At 43.2% G+C, this 15,527-nt stretch overlaps 1 protein-coding gene and 1 pseudogene across 3 annotated transcripts in view; both read left to right on the top strand.

Moving 5' to 3' along the window:
- Positions 1-575: 575 nt before the first annotated feature.
- Positions 576-2,573, top strand: LOC129651001 (dual specificity protein phosphatase 5-like; annotated as a pseudogene).
- Positions 2,574-6,857: 4,284 nt separating this feature from the next.
- SLC28A3 (solute carrier family 28 member 3) overlaps positions 6,858-15,527 on the top strand; it is a 77,480-nt gene continuing 68,810 nt past the window's right edge. Inside the window, exons 1-3 of one of the 3 annotated variants that reach the window (XM_055578953.1) lie at positions 6,858-7,017; positions 10,215-10,277; positions 10,440-10,569. In XM_055578953.1, the coding sequence (XP_055434928.1) occupies positions 10,492-10,569 (78 nt within the window). In that variant the 5' untranslated portion in view covers positions 6,858-7,017; positions 10,215-10,277; positions 10,440-10,491. Of the gene's footprint in view, positions 7,018-10,206; positions 10,278-10,439; positions 10,570-15,527 lie in introns of all 3 variants that reach the window. The other 2 variants (XM_055578952.1, XM_055578951.1) reach the window with 2 other exon arrangements.

The raw sequence follows: 15,527 nt of genomic DNA, 5'->3' as shown, positions 1-15,527 counted from the left end.
AACTCTGTGCAACCCCATAGACGGCAGCCCATCAGGCTCCCCCATCCCTGGGATTCTTCAGGCAAGAACACTGGAGTGGGTTGCCATTTCCTTCTCCAATGCATGAAAGTGAAAAGTGAGAGTGAAGTTGCTCAGTCATGTCCAACTCTTAGTGACCCAATGGACTGCAGCCCACCAGGCTCCTCCGTCCATGGGATTTTCCAGGCAAGAGTACTGGAGTGGGGTGCCATTGCCTTCTCCATTAAATCAGGCTGCTGCTGCTGCTGCTGCAGCTGCTGCTTCTGCTGAGTCACTTCAGTCGTGTCCGACTCTGTGCAACCCCAGAGATGGCAGCCCACCAAGCTCCCCTGTCCCTGGGATTCTCCAGGCAAGAACACTGGAGAGGGCTGCCATTTCCTTCTCCAATGCGTAAGTGAAAAGTGAAAGTGAAGTCTCTCAGTCATGTCCAACTGATAGCGACCCCATGCACTGCAGCCTACCAGGCTCCTCCATCCATGGGATTTTCTAGGCAAGAGTACTGGAGTGGCTTGCCATTGCCTTCTCCTTAAATCAGGCTAATGAATGCTAGTAAAGCAATGGGTAAGTAAGAAACTAAAGTTAACAGAAAAACTCAGAAACAGAGGTTTTCTTGCTTACTTTTACATAGTTTTCTGTGTTTATGATTGTTACACTACATATGTAGGACATTGTCCTTTCCTGCACAGTAGATTGAACAGACTTAAATACCAATGTTTCCCTGTGTTCCCAAATAATGCTGCAACTTCCAGATGTTCTACCAACTGCTCTAAGAGCCCTGACACTATCTCAGTCTTCTGCCAAAATGTGAAATAACCAGGTAATGATGGATGAGGTTGAAAATATGAGCTCAAGGTGTGTTTTAAACATTTACTTTCAGAATTAGAGCAACTTTTAAGGGCCACTTATAACTTTGGGGTACATCCTTAAATTTTTAAAAATCAATATCACTGACAATTACTTGGGGCATCTCTATTATTCTAAGTCACATAACTTGACCTAGAAATGACAAGTTTTACTGGTTTAAAGATATATTATGTAACAGAAGGAGAAGGCAATGGCACTCCACTCCAGTACTCTTGCCTGCAAAATCCCATGGGTGGAGGAGCCTGGTGGGCTGCAGTCCATGGGGTTGACAAGAGTTGGACATGACTGAGAGACTTCACTTTCACTTTTCACTTTCATGCTTTGAAGAAGGAAATAGCAACCCACTCCAGTGTTCTTGCCTAGAGAATCCCAGGGACGGGGGAGCCTGATGGGCTGCCATCTATGAGGTCACACAGAATCGGACATGACTGAAGTGACTTAGCAGCAGCATGTAAGAGAAAACCCCTATTCCAAAAACCTTAATCTTTTTAAGTAGCAGAATCTTTGCTGTTTTTAATAAGTCTATCCCAACTCTGAGCATAAATAGTAAAATATGTATGGAATCTGTATTTAAGCACATGGGGGGAATACATGGAGTAACATTGTTTCAGAGATGTAAAAAAATACAAATTAGGGTTTCTGAGTTCTCTGGATGTCCAGTTGTTAGGACTCCATGCTTTCACTGCTGAGGATGCAGGTTCAATCCCTGATCAAGGAACTAAGTAAGATCCTGCAAAGCTGTGTGGCACAGCCAAATAAATATGAGTTTCTGGGGCAGGGAGCAGCCAGGCCAGGGTGGGGGTTTGTGGGGAGGGGGTTGCACTGTATGTTCTGGTGACACCTGGCTGTCTGTTGGCTCCAGCCCCACAGGTCTACTTCCTCAAAGGGGGATATGAGACCTTTTAATTGGAATATCCTGAGCATTTCATGGACATAATAATTATTTCACAAGACAAGGTTGAAGCTAAGAGAGCCCTCAATGAACAAGAGTGGGAACCAGTGCTCACATCAGCTATCGGCCAGCTGTTGAACAAGGCAGCCCTGTTACAGTTCTTCTGTTCCTCAACCTTGGAAACGCCTACCATGCATCCAAGTGTGTGATCCTTACCAATCTGCATTTCACAGCCCCACTGAATGTCTCCTACAGATCTCCAAGGCCTGCCCAGCCCATCTACACTACAAAGGGGTCCCTGCAGAAGACAGTCCCGAGTCTGACATTAGCTCCCACTTTCAAGAAGCCATAGGCTTCACAGAATGTCAGGGAAAGGAAGGAAAGGCCCTGGTCCACCGTGAAACTGGGCTCCTCCATTCACCCACCATCTGCAAGGTTAACCTCACAAAGACCAAGCAGTTCTGCCTGAAGGAGGCCTTCAATCCCATCAAGAACCTCCTCCTCTTTGGTCTCCCAGGTCAGCTCCTGCACTATGGCTCTGAGATCCTGCCTTCCGAGCCACCCCCCGGCTCCCTCCTGCGGAGGGGAGGCAGTCAGTTCATCATTCATGGCCGTCTCACCATCATTGAGCCCTGTCGTGCAGGTCTTCCACTGCATGTGCCCTAGCTCCATGCTGGTACCAGTGCTGACCCTCCTCAGGGTCTCAGAGCTCAGCAGGAGCCCACAGCCACACATGGTCCTGCTAGGACTGGGTTGGGGCACCAGCCCAGCCAGGAACAACTGTGGTTTTGTTTTCTAAACTCACGGATATTTCAGACCATTGCAACACTGAAAACCTCAGGTTTTCATGTCATGCTATCCCCGTGGAACAGCGAGTGGTCACCAGGCTTGCAAATGAGCTTTACTGACCTCAGGGATAGGTTCTCAGGACTGAAGGCAGGCCCAGCCATTATGAGAACACAGTGTATGTGGCTTCTGGGCCTCCAGACATCCTGTCTTCAGGACTGCTCGGTCCTTGAACTTCAAAGTTCACCTCTTCATTGTCTTATTGCATAAGTACCTGCAGGAACAGAGGGTGGGGAGCCAGGAGGGGAAAGGTGTTGTTAGACTAGAAGAAAAGGAAGCTATGAAGCCAATTCATTTTCCACCTTATTTAACTTTGGAAATCTCTGTCTGTGCTTCTTCAGGGCATAAGCTGTCACCATCTGGTCAGGAAAGTAACCCTACAGGGTTTGTAAGGACACCATATATATGCTGATTTGAACTCTCCCTCAAATGCTGTTGAGACTCCTTCATGGGTCCAGTGGAGGTGGTTGGCTGAAGCAGCAAGACATCAGCTCTCTGACTTTGCTTTTCACTGTGGGTTCTTTCTGGGACCTAGACCTTTAGAGTGATTCTTTTTGTTCTTGAAACTTTCTTGTTGTATGTCTCCTCAAAGCAACTCCTGTGTCATTTGAAGTCATTCTTCAGGCTACAGACCAAAAATCACCCTTTAAAGTGAAGGAGGAAAAGTGTAACTACTGTGTGTTCTGAGTCAGTGGCATTGGAAACGTTCATTTCCCCAGCTTCCATCCTTACGCATGCCTGCCTCTTCTCTCATGACTCTTGTTTTCTTCCCTGCCCTTGGGAGTAGGTTTCACGCTATTGACTTCTGAGGTTCGCAGATTTCACAATTTGATACTACTTATTTCATGTATAAGCTATTTCTCCAGGAGAAAAAGCAATGTCTTTTTTTTTTTTTAAGCAATGTCTTAAAAATCATACAGATGTGAAGAAAAGCAGTATGTTACTGATTGTTGTTATTTTTATGGTGCAAAATAAAAAAGTAAAAGGGAAACATGTATATACAAATTAATTTCCCTGTCCACATACATGACACAGAGGTTAAATTTATAATTAGCATATATGAATAATTCACAAAACATCTTTTTGTACCTTTTTATTTTGTAACACCTCATTAGCTTTATATAACACCTCAATAGCTCTCATATACATTTGCGTGTTGTTTTGCTCTGAACCACTTAGGAATAAATTATAGACATCATACCCCTTTATTCCTCCATATTCCAAAGTCTATTTCTTGAGGTCATTCTCTAACATAACTATAGTATCATTATCAATATGAAGAAATTTAAGATTATACCTTACTATGACCAAAATTCAAATGTGCTCAATTGTCCCTATGTTGGTCTTTATAACAAACCTTCCCCTTGGTACAGGACTCACTCCAGGATGATGTACTGCATTTATCTGTCAAATATCTTTGGTATTCTGTAATCTGGATGGACTCTCTGTCTTCTATGTCTTCTACAAACATAACAATTTTGAGAAATATAGTCCAGTTATTTTGTAAAACATCCCCCAATTGGCCCCAATTAGACTCAGGTTATACATTTGGGGCAATAATTCCACAAAAGTGATGTGGTGTCCTGCTCAGTGCTCATATCAGGAGGCACAGAATGTCACTTTCCCCCATTTCTGGTGACTATTTGGTAAGGTGGTGTCCTCCAGGTTTCCCCATTGTAAAGTTTCTCTTACTTTTTCTTTGATTAATACGTACTTTGTGGGGAGACGCTAAGAAGCACGTAAATGTCTTTCTCATCAAATTCTGCCAGCCACTAACTTTAGCATCCATTCATAATTCTTGCCATCACAGCTGCAAAATGGTGAAGAAAACACATTTGAGTGGTCTCTTCTCCACAGATTGCAATATTTTTTTCTAGTAGCAGCCTTATTTAGCTGACCATCCAAAACCACCTACCATGGCCTTGCAAACTGTGTCTTGTTTTCTCGTGCATTGAAAAGGAACAAAGAATATTTCCCCTGGGTTGCCTCTTGGGGCAGCTGCTGGCAGATTTGCCCTGGAATCTTGAGTGTGTGCCTTCTTCCTACAATGCACCAGATACTTTCCATGTGGTACCCCATCAAACTCTCCCAGTAGGCCTGTTAGAAGGTAGGCAAAACTCCGAACCTCATTTTGCAGGTAACAACAGATATTTAGAGAGGTTTCTGGTGAGTAACTTGCCTGAGGTTCCAGCTAGTTAGCGTTAGTAAGAGGCAGAGCCTGGGTTGGCAGCTAGACTGAGCCCAGAGCCTACATGCTTAACTGCTACCTTACACTGATCCAAAACATACTCAGGGCTTGTTCATGGCAGGACCAGGAGTAGGGTGAGCTGGGCAAGAGGTCTGGGGTACAAAACTTAAGAAGGCTCTCACTCTCAGGTCCTGACCCTGTACTCACTGAAAGTGAATGGCCCCTTAAAACGTGCACCCCAGATTCTGCTTACTTCACCCTCCTCCCAGCGCTGGTTCTTATAGTTCATTATACAGTTCACACAGATTCCTGGGACAATGGGAATGCAAGATCCTCCTTTGGTCAACAGACAAACTATTCAGCCTTGAGCCTGCTCTGCTCCAAGTGATACTAAATACAGAGACTAAGTGGGTACCATCCCTGTCCTCCTGTCATTTGCAGATCCAAGCATTCACTTCCAGTGGAATCATATATGACAGGTTTTCTTGGGGCTTCTTAGGAATTACCTCAGTGAAGCACTGGCACATCTTTTGGGGATTTCGAAGTATGCAGATGGATTAAACTCTGCTTTTTTCCATTTTATTAAGCTTTTTCCATTCATCTTGGTTGTAGTTTGCTTTTCCCACTAATAGACTGAACACTTTTGGGTATTAACTCAGTTGTGCTTCTCTTGGGCTTTACTTCCTTCCAGAACTTAGCTCTTGACAGGTCTAGGTTTCAGACACTTGGGCTCAAATCACGATGCTGCCACTTACTAGTTATGTTCTTGGAAAAGTCACTTCATCCCCTGAGCCTCAAGTGTTTCATCTGTGAAATGGGGCTATCAACACCTCATTTGTAGGGCTGTTGCAAAGATGAAATGGAAGCACTATAAGTACCTAAAAGGTGCACGGCAATGATCAACAGATGCTAGTTCTCTCCCCTTTGGCTTTACTGGCCCACCCTTGTACCAAGATCATCTGTCTAAGGATTATAACTAAAGTGATCCAGAAGGCCAAGTAATCATAAATCATGGGTGGGCATTATCCAGGCAGTAGATTCTACACCTGGCCTTTCCTAGTACCAGCTCTACAGCGGGAGTGTTGAAAAGCAAAATCTAACTTCAAAGGTGATTTTGGTGGAGAAGCATCTCAAAGTATTTTCTATTTCAGACACACATTCAGTTCAGTTCAGTCACTCAGTCGTGTCCAACTCTTTGCGACCCCATGAACTGCAGCACACCAGGCCTCCCTGTCCATCACCAACTCCTAGAGTTCACTCAAACTCATGTCCATCAAGTCGGTGATGTCATCCAGCCAACTCATCCTCTGTCGTTCCCTTCTCCTCCTGCCCCCAATCCCTCCCAGCATCAGAGTCTTTTCCAATGAATCAACTCTTCACATGAGGTGGCCAAAGTACTGGAGTTTCAGCTTTAGCATCATTCCTTCCAAAAAGCACCCAGGACTGATCTCCTTTAGAATGGACTGGTTGGATCTCCTTGCAGTCCAAGGGACTCTCAAGAGTCTTCTCCAACACCACACTTCAAAAGCATCAATTCTTCGGCGCTCAGCCTTCTTCACAGTCCAACTCTCACATCCATACATGACCACAGGAAAAACCATAGCCTTGACTAGACGGACCTTTGTTGGCAAAGTAATGTCTCTGCTTTTTAATATGCTGTCTAGGTTGGTCATAACTTTCCTTCCAAGGAGTAAGCATCTTTTAATTTCATGGCTACAATCACCATCTGCAGTGATTTTGGAGCCCCCAAAAATAAAGTCTGATACTGTTCCCACTGTTTCCCCATCTATTTCCCATGAAGTGATGGGACCAGATGCCGTGATCTTCGTTTTCTGAATGTTGAGCTTTAAGCCAACTTTTTCACTCTCCTCTTTCACTTTCATCAAGAGGCTTTTTAGTTCCTCTTCACTTTCTGCCATAAGGGTGGTGTAATCTGCATATCTGCGAAGGCGCAGGAGCCGCTGAGAGGAGCTACCCGCCGCCTGAGGCTAGGGGCGGCGGCCCCGCCCGAGGTTAGGGGCGGCGGCCGGGAGGTGCTACCCCACGTCCAAGGAGCGGGGGCTGCGCGGGCGGGCGCTGGAGGGCCGAGAAGATCTACTCCACGTGCAAGGTCAGGAGGGGCGGCGGTGAGGAGATACCCCTCGTCCAAGGTAAGGAGCAGCGGCTGCGCTTTGCTGGAACGGCTGTGAAGAGATACCCCACGTCCAAGGTAAGAGAAACCCAAGTAAAACACACATTATTGCTTTTCTTTTTCTCACTCTTGGATTCTCTCTTAATCTAACTAACCAACTCAAAAATTCAAGTTCGTTAGATTAGGGTTTGTAGCCATCACAGGATTACATTTTTAGTTTACTAAACTACTTCAAGATGTATTTTAAAAAAAAAATATTAGTCTGTAGTACGTGAAATGTCCTTCCAGGGATGACAGCAGGAGCAGAAAAAAATCATGCTGAAACATGTAATACATTGTTCTCAACATGGGAGAAATGTTGTGGACAATTTTTTTAAATTCATTTTACTCTTTTTGGAAATATGTCACCAAAAGGAAAAGAATGACCTTACTATAGAACTACATACATGAAGCAAGATCTACTGACATGTGTTTAGAATTTTTTACTTGCATATTTTTGATAAATTTGAAGGGGGTGGGGAAGTTTTTCGTTTTTCTTTAATATTTGAGTTTGTATATACAGTCCATGGTTTGGGGTCTAAAAACCAACTTTTATGGAATGGAATAGAACATAGATCCCTTGATTAAAAAGTCTAGTGATTTGATTGCTATGCAGTGATTTCAAAGTTTAAAATTGAGTTTGAGGAACCCTGCAATGAAAATAGCTGATGCAGTAGAGTTAAGAGACAGTTTCCCAGGCCTTGGCACAAATTATTCCTTACAAATAATGATTCTGCGCAACTGGGGAATGATTTAATATGCAGTCTTGGAAAGTTGCAAGGCTCTTTCACCTCATTTTCTGATCACAATGTCTATCTTCAAATTGTTTAAAATGAGCCATAGCTTCTACCAAGGTACCATCAAGTGATAGTCCCATGAATAGTCCCAAGTTAATTCTTGTGCTGCCAAGAAAGTCAGAATTTTCATTACTTCTAAAAGCTCTTAACCAAAAGTTTCAGATAGATAGCATTTTAAGTTAAAACTTCTCTGGAAATGACTATCTATTTTTGCATTTTAGCATCCTACTTGTACATGCAATTTGCCCTAAGTAGCTCTCAAGTTTTCCTTTTAGCTGGTATTGCCTTAGAATGATGGAGAAGGCAATGGCAACCCACTCCAGTACTCTTGCCTGGAGAATCCCATGGACGGAGGAGCCTGGTAGGCTGCAGTCCATGGGGTCTCAAAGAGTCGGACACGACTGAGCGACTTCACTTTTACTTTTCACTTTCCTGCTTTGGAGAAGAAAATGGCAACCCACTCCAGGCAAGAACACTCCAGTGTTCTTGCCTGGAGAATCCCAGGGATGGGGGAGCCTGGTGGGCCACCGTCTATGGGGTCGCACCGAGTTGGACACGACTGAAGTGACTTAGCAGCAGCAGCAGCAGCAGCCTTAGAATGAAATGAACAGGTCACTGTGTCTTTCAATCAACACTGTAGTGTGATCTTGCTTGTACTGTGACCTGCTGTCAAATATGCTTGTATCTTTTCAAACATGCTGTCTACAGCCTAGGGGAAGAAAAAATATTGGGTTGTTGCCTGCAAGAATGTCAAGACATTTGAATCACATTTCTGCAATTACAACCATAAACAGAAGAAGGAAGGTTTTTCTTTTTCTTTGGAGAATAAGGATCCTCTCCAACTATAAACTAGATTGAGTCTTGAGCAGCCATAGACAATATATAAATGAACGGGCATGTTTGTGTGCAAACAAAATTTTATTTATGAACACTGAAATTTGAATTTCATATAGTTTATATATGTCATGAAATATTCATCCTGTCAATTTTTTCAACTGTTTTAAGATCTGGAAACCATTCTTCTCTGGGGCTGCCTAAGGACAGGCAGAAGGCTGGGTTTAGATCTTAAGCTGAGTTGTAGTTCGCTGTAGTGAGCAGCAGAGCCAGGATTTGAACCCAGGCAGTATAGGTCCAATGAGCTCTTAACATACACACAGACACACACATATGTATATGTGTTCATATCATCATATTGTATATATGTATATACGTATACATGTATATGTGTTCATATATACACATATGTGTGTATACACATATTCAATATGATGATAATGATAGTAAATCACACTCTTTATAGAAAATTTAGCAAAGGATGAAAGAGAAAATAGCAACCACCCATAAAACCACAACCCAGGACTTCCCTGGTAGTGGTGGTACAGTGGATAAGAGTCTGCCTGCCAATGTAGGAGTCACATGTTCAATCCCTGGTCCAGGAAGATCCCACGTGCCATGGAACAGCTAAGCCCATGCACCATAACTACTGAGCCTGAACTCTAGAGCCTGGGAGCCGCAACTACTGAGCCCACGCACTGTGATTACTGAAGCCCAGGCACCACAAGGAAGAGTAGCCCCCATTCACCACAATTAGAGAAAATCTGAAAGCAGCAATGTGGACCCAGTGCAATCCCAATAAATAAATAAAATAAAACATGCAGAGGATTAAAAAAAAAACACACAACCCAGAAATAACCACTAGTAATATTTGGTATCTTCTTCCATTCTTTGTCTACTGTACACAGCATTCAATTTATACATTTTAGTTTTTCACTTAACATAAACATTTTTCACATTTGCACACAGGCCTCACAATTATAATAATGAATAGATACACGATAGTTCATTTTAAATGTACTAGGGGAAATTGCTGTTTTGGAAAAAAAAAAAATTCCACAGCTAAAAATTTCATAGAGGAAAGAATCTTTTAGGTTGGTCACTTTTCGTTTACTGCTACATCTTTGCATTTATTTTTAAGATATTTTGATCTGGACCATTTTTAAACTCTTAGAAGTCTTAAACACTAGACCCAGGGAAGTCCCTCTAGGAGTTGAATTTTTTTGAAGCAACCCTGTTTGCTGGCAGGGATAGAGTAAGAAGGCTTTGGAATCCACCAGACCTGAATTTGACTTTTCACTGTCCATTCATCAGCCAAGTGGCCCTGAGCAAACCATTAACTTTTGTTACTCTGAGATTAACTGAGGTGATGTTCATGGACACCTCAGTTTTCCCTTGTTTCAGGATAAATCAAGACCACCATATGTAATATCTAGAACCTGTGTTCACAGGTATTGTGTAGCACAGAATCCTGGTTACTTGGTAATTGCCAGCGCTTACGTTTCCTGCCACTCACCACTCCCAGTGCCCAACACTAGCAAAGGAATTAGATTCTTTCACTCAAGACTGTAGAGAAAATGTCCTTTTCTGTTTTGAGCACCACAGGAGTCTTCTTCCCTGAGTGAAAATGGACTGGCAGGAATGGGGATAATGAGAAGGAATAATAAGGTAGGTGGACCTGACCTGAAAGCGTCCACCCCGCCCCTCGCCACTCCTGCCCCACCCCAACCAGGAGATTTAGATCAAAGTTCCCAAACTGAATCCATGGCCTGGTGCCTATAACAGCAGGTGGCATTCTGACTTCAGCAGAGGCTGTGTTTGATTTCACAGGTACAGCGGATCTCCAGCCCAGACATCTGAAAAGACTCCGGAGCCCAAGTCCATGAGCAGCAAAATCTCTCTGGAGCTGCAGAGGGTGGCGGCCCTCCCAGCCCAGGGTTGCAGCAACACTGGCTTTCAGGTGAGCAGAGCTTTTGTTTTATGTTTAAGACCAAGTAGTTAATGTTCTTTCCTGGCCTTTCTGGCAAGTTTCTTCACTAAAGCAGAGCGATTATTGTAATGCAATAAGGTTCTTAATGGTTCTCTTTAAGCCTATTATTCTTTCCTTCTTGGGTTGACAAACCTGAAAAGTCTCTTAACTGAACTTGTTTTGATCCCTGATCTGCCCTGTCACTTGAAAACAACACTGTGCTCTCCTGCTTGTGTTTAGGGCTCATATGGCATGGATATAGTATTTACCTACAGACAGTTTCCCAAAGAACTGGTGAGTGGGGAAGATGGGGAAGAATCCAGATCCTGAACGTAGTCAGCACCTCAGAGTCCCTTCCTCTCTTTCTTTAAGTATACATGTGTATTCTTTTTTCCCACCAAACTTCAAACTTTTTATTTTGTATTGGGATATAGTAAATTAACCAGGTTGTGTCAGTTTCAGGTGAACAGCAAAGGGACTCAGCCCTAAATATCCCTCAACCCCCTCTCCCACCCAAGCTGGCATATAACATTGAGCAGAGCTCCAATCCTTGTGGGTTATCCATTTTAAATATAGCAGTGTGTACTTGACCTTCCCAAACTCCCTAATTAACTATGCCTTCCCCCAGCAACCATAAGCTCATTTTCTAAGTCTATGAGTCTCTTTGTTTTGTAACTAAGTTCATTTGTATCATTTCTTTTTAGATTCCGCATATAAGGGATGTCATATAATATTTCTCCTTCTCTGCCTGACTTACTTCACTCAGAATGGCACTCTCTGGTTTCATCCGTATTGCTGCAAATGGCATTATTTCATTCTTTTTAATGGCTAAGTATTATCCATTGTGTATGTGTACCACATCTTCTTTATCCATCCCTCTGTCAATGGACATTTAGGTGGCTTCCATTTCTTGGCTATTATAAATAGTGCTGCAATGAACATGGATACTTTTGGATCATGTTTTTTTATGAATATACGCCCAGGAGTGAGATTGCAGGGTCATATGGTATCTCTATTTTTAGTTTTTTAAGGAACCTCCATACTGTTCTCCATAGTGGCTGTGCCAATTAACATTTCCACCAACACTGTAGGAGGGTTCCCTTCTCTCCACACCCCCTCCAGCATTTGCTGTTTGTGGATTTTTTGCTGATTGCCATTATGACTTGTGTGAGGTGATATTTCATCATAGTTTTGATTTGTATTTCTCTAATAACTAGCAGTGTTGAACATCTTTTTTGTGTGCCTGTTGGTCATCTGTATGTCCCCTTTGAAGAAATGTCTATTCAGATCAGAGTTCCTTTTTCTTAAAACAGGTATTAAATCCTCTGTCAGATCAGGCCTGGGTACCTGCCCCACACAGCTGGGTTTTGCAAACTGTCATGTCATCAACCAAAACTCACTGAGTGAGTAATGCTGCTTGGCCCAGGTCCATATGCCACAGGAGACTGTCAACAGAAAATACCAGGCTTTCCGACTGGGTCTGGGACAGGGATTTTTCAAGGCTGTTCCCAAGTATGCTTCCTTTCCTAAGCTGACATTCAACCTGGGAAGCCCATGTGAACAGATGTCAGAAATCCCTTAAACTTCAACTTCGATACACAAACAAAACAAATGTTTAAGCAATAGCAAAGAAAGGAACAAGGAAGGTAAAAGGGTTTGACTCAACCCTGAGTTGTCCTGAGTCTTGTGCAAGTTACTGTAGCCTCCCTGAGCCTCAGCTTCATCATCTGTGTATTTATCACAGTCATGCTCATCTCACAGGTTATAAGTGTAGGGGAGAGAAAATCTTTCCCTCTACTGCCTTAGATTCAGCTCCTGAGGTCTGTGAATTAAACTGACAAATGGGAGATTAAATAGGAGAAAAGGCACACAAATTTTATTAATATTTTTAATTTTCTGTACACATAAATTTCACAGAAAGAAAGTAAAAATCCCAATGAAGCAGTAAGACTCAGAGGCTTATATACGTTTTTTAAAAGGATGATAAATTGTGGAGAAGTGTATAGACAAAGGAAAGAGGGATTGGGCTTTTAGGGTCAATAAATTGTGGGGAAGTGACTAGGAAATATGTGGCGGTAACTACTGGAAGATAAGATTAAGATACCTGTGAGATGTCGCCTCACCACCTCTGCCTCCAGTGATACAGACTGTTCAAGCACTGACCAGGTTATCTGTCCAGTGCTAGACCTTCAATAAGAATTTCCAGAGACACCTATTTACTCAGCACGGTTGTTAACTGCCCCCTAGATATGGCCACCACTAGGGAGGGAGCCAATTCAAGAGGGAATAACACACTATTCTGTGTCACAGATGTTCAGAGAACATCAGGTATCGCTTACGGGTAGGCAGGGATTTCCCAGATAAACAGGGAAGGTTGTGAACAGAGCATCTCCAACAAAGAGAACTGCCTGTGCCCTGGCCCAGGACCTGAAAGAGCCTGTGTGCTCTGAGTAGAGAGGATGTGGAGCTGGGGGGTGAAGGGAGTGGGGGAGGCTGGTGTTAGACCATGTGGCCTCCATATGTGCTCATCAGATGTCCGAGAAGGAAACGATCAAAATTTATATGATCAAAGTATTAAAGTACTCCAGCAGTACTTAAAGGTGAACAGAAATGGGAAGAGATTTGTGTGTGGTTGAGATACCAGTTAGGTTAGTCTGATGGTCAGAACCAGGTTATAGGCAATGGAAACTGATGCTGGGTGACAGTATTAATACTAATTAATACTAATTAGAGGCCCCCCTGCAGTGGGATCCTCAGGGAGAGGAATAAGAGCTCCCCTGCCCGTGAATATTTCCACGACTTCCTCTGTAATATATGTAAGTGATGTATGTACTATATGTTTCTTAAAAAACGGTCTTAATTCACCCAGGCTGCTGTAACAAAATATTGCATTGGCCAAAAAGTTCATTCAGGCTTTTCCCATAAAATCTTACATGAAAACTCAAACAAACTTTTTGGCCAACCCAATATCTCGGACTAGGTGGCTTGTTATTGTTCAGCTGCTAAGTCGTGTCTTGATTTTTTGCAACCCTATGGACTACAGCACGCCAGGCTTCCCTGTCCTTCACCATCTTCTGGAGTTTGCTCAAACTCATGTCCATTGAGTCGATGATGCTATCCAAGCAACTCATCCTCTGTTGCCCTCTTCCCCTGCCTTCAATCCTTCCCAGCATCAAGATCTTTTCCAATGAGTCAGCTCTTTGCATCAGGTAGCCCAAGTATTAGAGCATCAACTTCGGTCCTTCCATGAATATTCAGGGTTGATTTCCTTTAGGATTGACTGGTTTGATTTCCTTGCAGTCCAAAGGACTCTCAAGAGGCTTCTCCAGCACCACAGTTCAAAAGCATCGATGCTTAGCCTTCTTTATGGTCAAACTCTCACATCCATTCATGACTACTAGAAAAACCATAGCTTTGACTCTACCGACCTTTGTTGACAACGTCCCAAACAAACTTTTTGGCCAACCCAATATCTCTAACTGGGTGGCTTATAAACAGAAATGTATTTCTTGCAGTTCTGGAGGCTGGGAGGTCCAAGATCAAGGCATCAGCAGATTCAATATCTGGTGAGGCCCCCATCCTCACAAAGACAGAAATACCAGGGAACTCTCTGAGGTCTTTTTTTATAAAGACACTAATCCCATTCTTGAGTTAATCACGTCCCAAAGTTTCCATCTCCTAACATACCACTCAGGGCATGAGATTTTCAAAATAGGGATCTGGAAGGGGGGCGAGGCATAAAGTAGCAAGTGCCTAGCACAATATGAACATAATAATAGTAGCTCTTGGTACTCAGGTTAAAAAGAACGACACATCCACATTTCTAGCTTGAGATGTCAACTTGGAAGTGATTCCCTTTACAGAGATAGAAAATCTAGGAATCAGGTTGGAGCAAGGAAGAGAATTACTTCATTTTGAGGCCTGTTTGAAATTCAGATGACACCAAACATTCAGATAAAGATGGAGATGAAGCAGGAAGCTTTGTGCACACCTGCACCAGAGCCTGGAAGGGACACTATACTTTGAGGGGCTGTTAGCAGAGAGGTGGGCAAGGGCGTGGATGAGACCATGGGAAGGGAACCTGGGGAGCACCAGTGTTTCAGGAACTGGAAAGTCACAGGAAGAGAGGACAGAACCAGGTGAGGGGGAACAGTCTGGGGAAGCTGAGGGGAAACGAACTGCAAGGTCAAAAGCAAAGACTCCTCCATGGAGGAGACAAGTTCATTTGATTTGCTAACTTGGATATCACTGGTCACTGGGGGCAGGGTGGGGGCCCGGGACAGTTTGTGTTGTGAGTAGGTGTTAAGAGCCTGGAGAAAATAAGGATAGAAAAGACATTCCTCTGGCAGAGGGGAGAGAGGTGGGCTCAGAAGAGGCAAGATCAAAGTTGTAGGCAGGGTTTTTCCAATCACTGTAAAATGTAACATGCAGAAAAACACATAAAACCAGATAGACAAGGTATTAAAAAATACCAGCCAGGTCAAGGAACAGGACACTGTCATCCCTCAGCTCGGACAGTCCCATCCTGCACATTCTGTTCAACTGCCTCCCTCCCTCAGGATAGCAAAATAAAATAGGGAACTCTAGTCAACATCTGGTAATAACCTACAATGAAATAATCTGCAAAAGAATATATAGACAGAACTGAATCACTTTGCTGTACACCTGAAAGCACCAAAACATTATATAAATCAACTATACTTCAATTTAAGAAAATAAAATAATGTGGTAATTCTGAAAAACAAGTACCTCCCCCCTTTCCGGGGTTTGTTGTTGTTGCTGTTGCCATTATGGTTCCTGTTGGTTTGTTTATTGAATTAACTGAACTAATTCTATGGAGTCTGCATTTATTGTCATGGGGTCGCTAAGAGTCAAACACGACTGAGCGACTTCACTTTCACTCTTCACTTTCATGCATTGGAGAAGGAAATGGCAACCCACTCCAGTGT

The sequence above is a fragment of the Bubalus kerabau genome, chromosome 4 (genome assembly GCF_029407905.1).
Source record: "Bubalus kerabau isolate K-KA32 ecotype Philippines breed swamp buffalo chromosome 4, PCC_UOA_SB_1v2, whole genome shotgun sequence".
Classification (NCBI taxonomy): Eukaryota; Metazoa; Chordata; class Mammalia; order Artiodactyla; family Bovidae; genus Bubalus; species Bubalus kerabau.
Note: the sequence above shows the minus strand (reverse complement) of the source record. Positions and strands in the feature narration are given on the sequence as shown.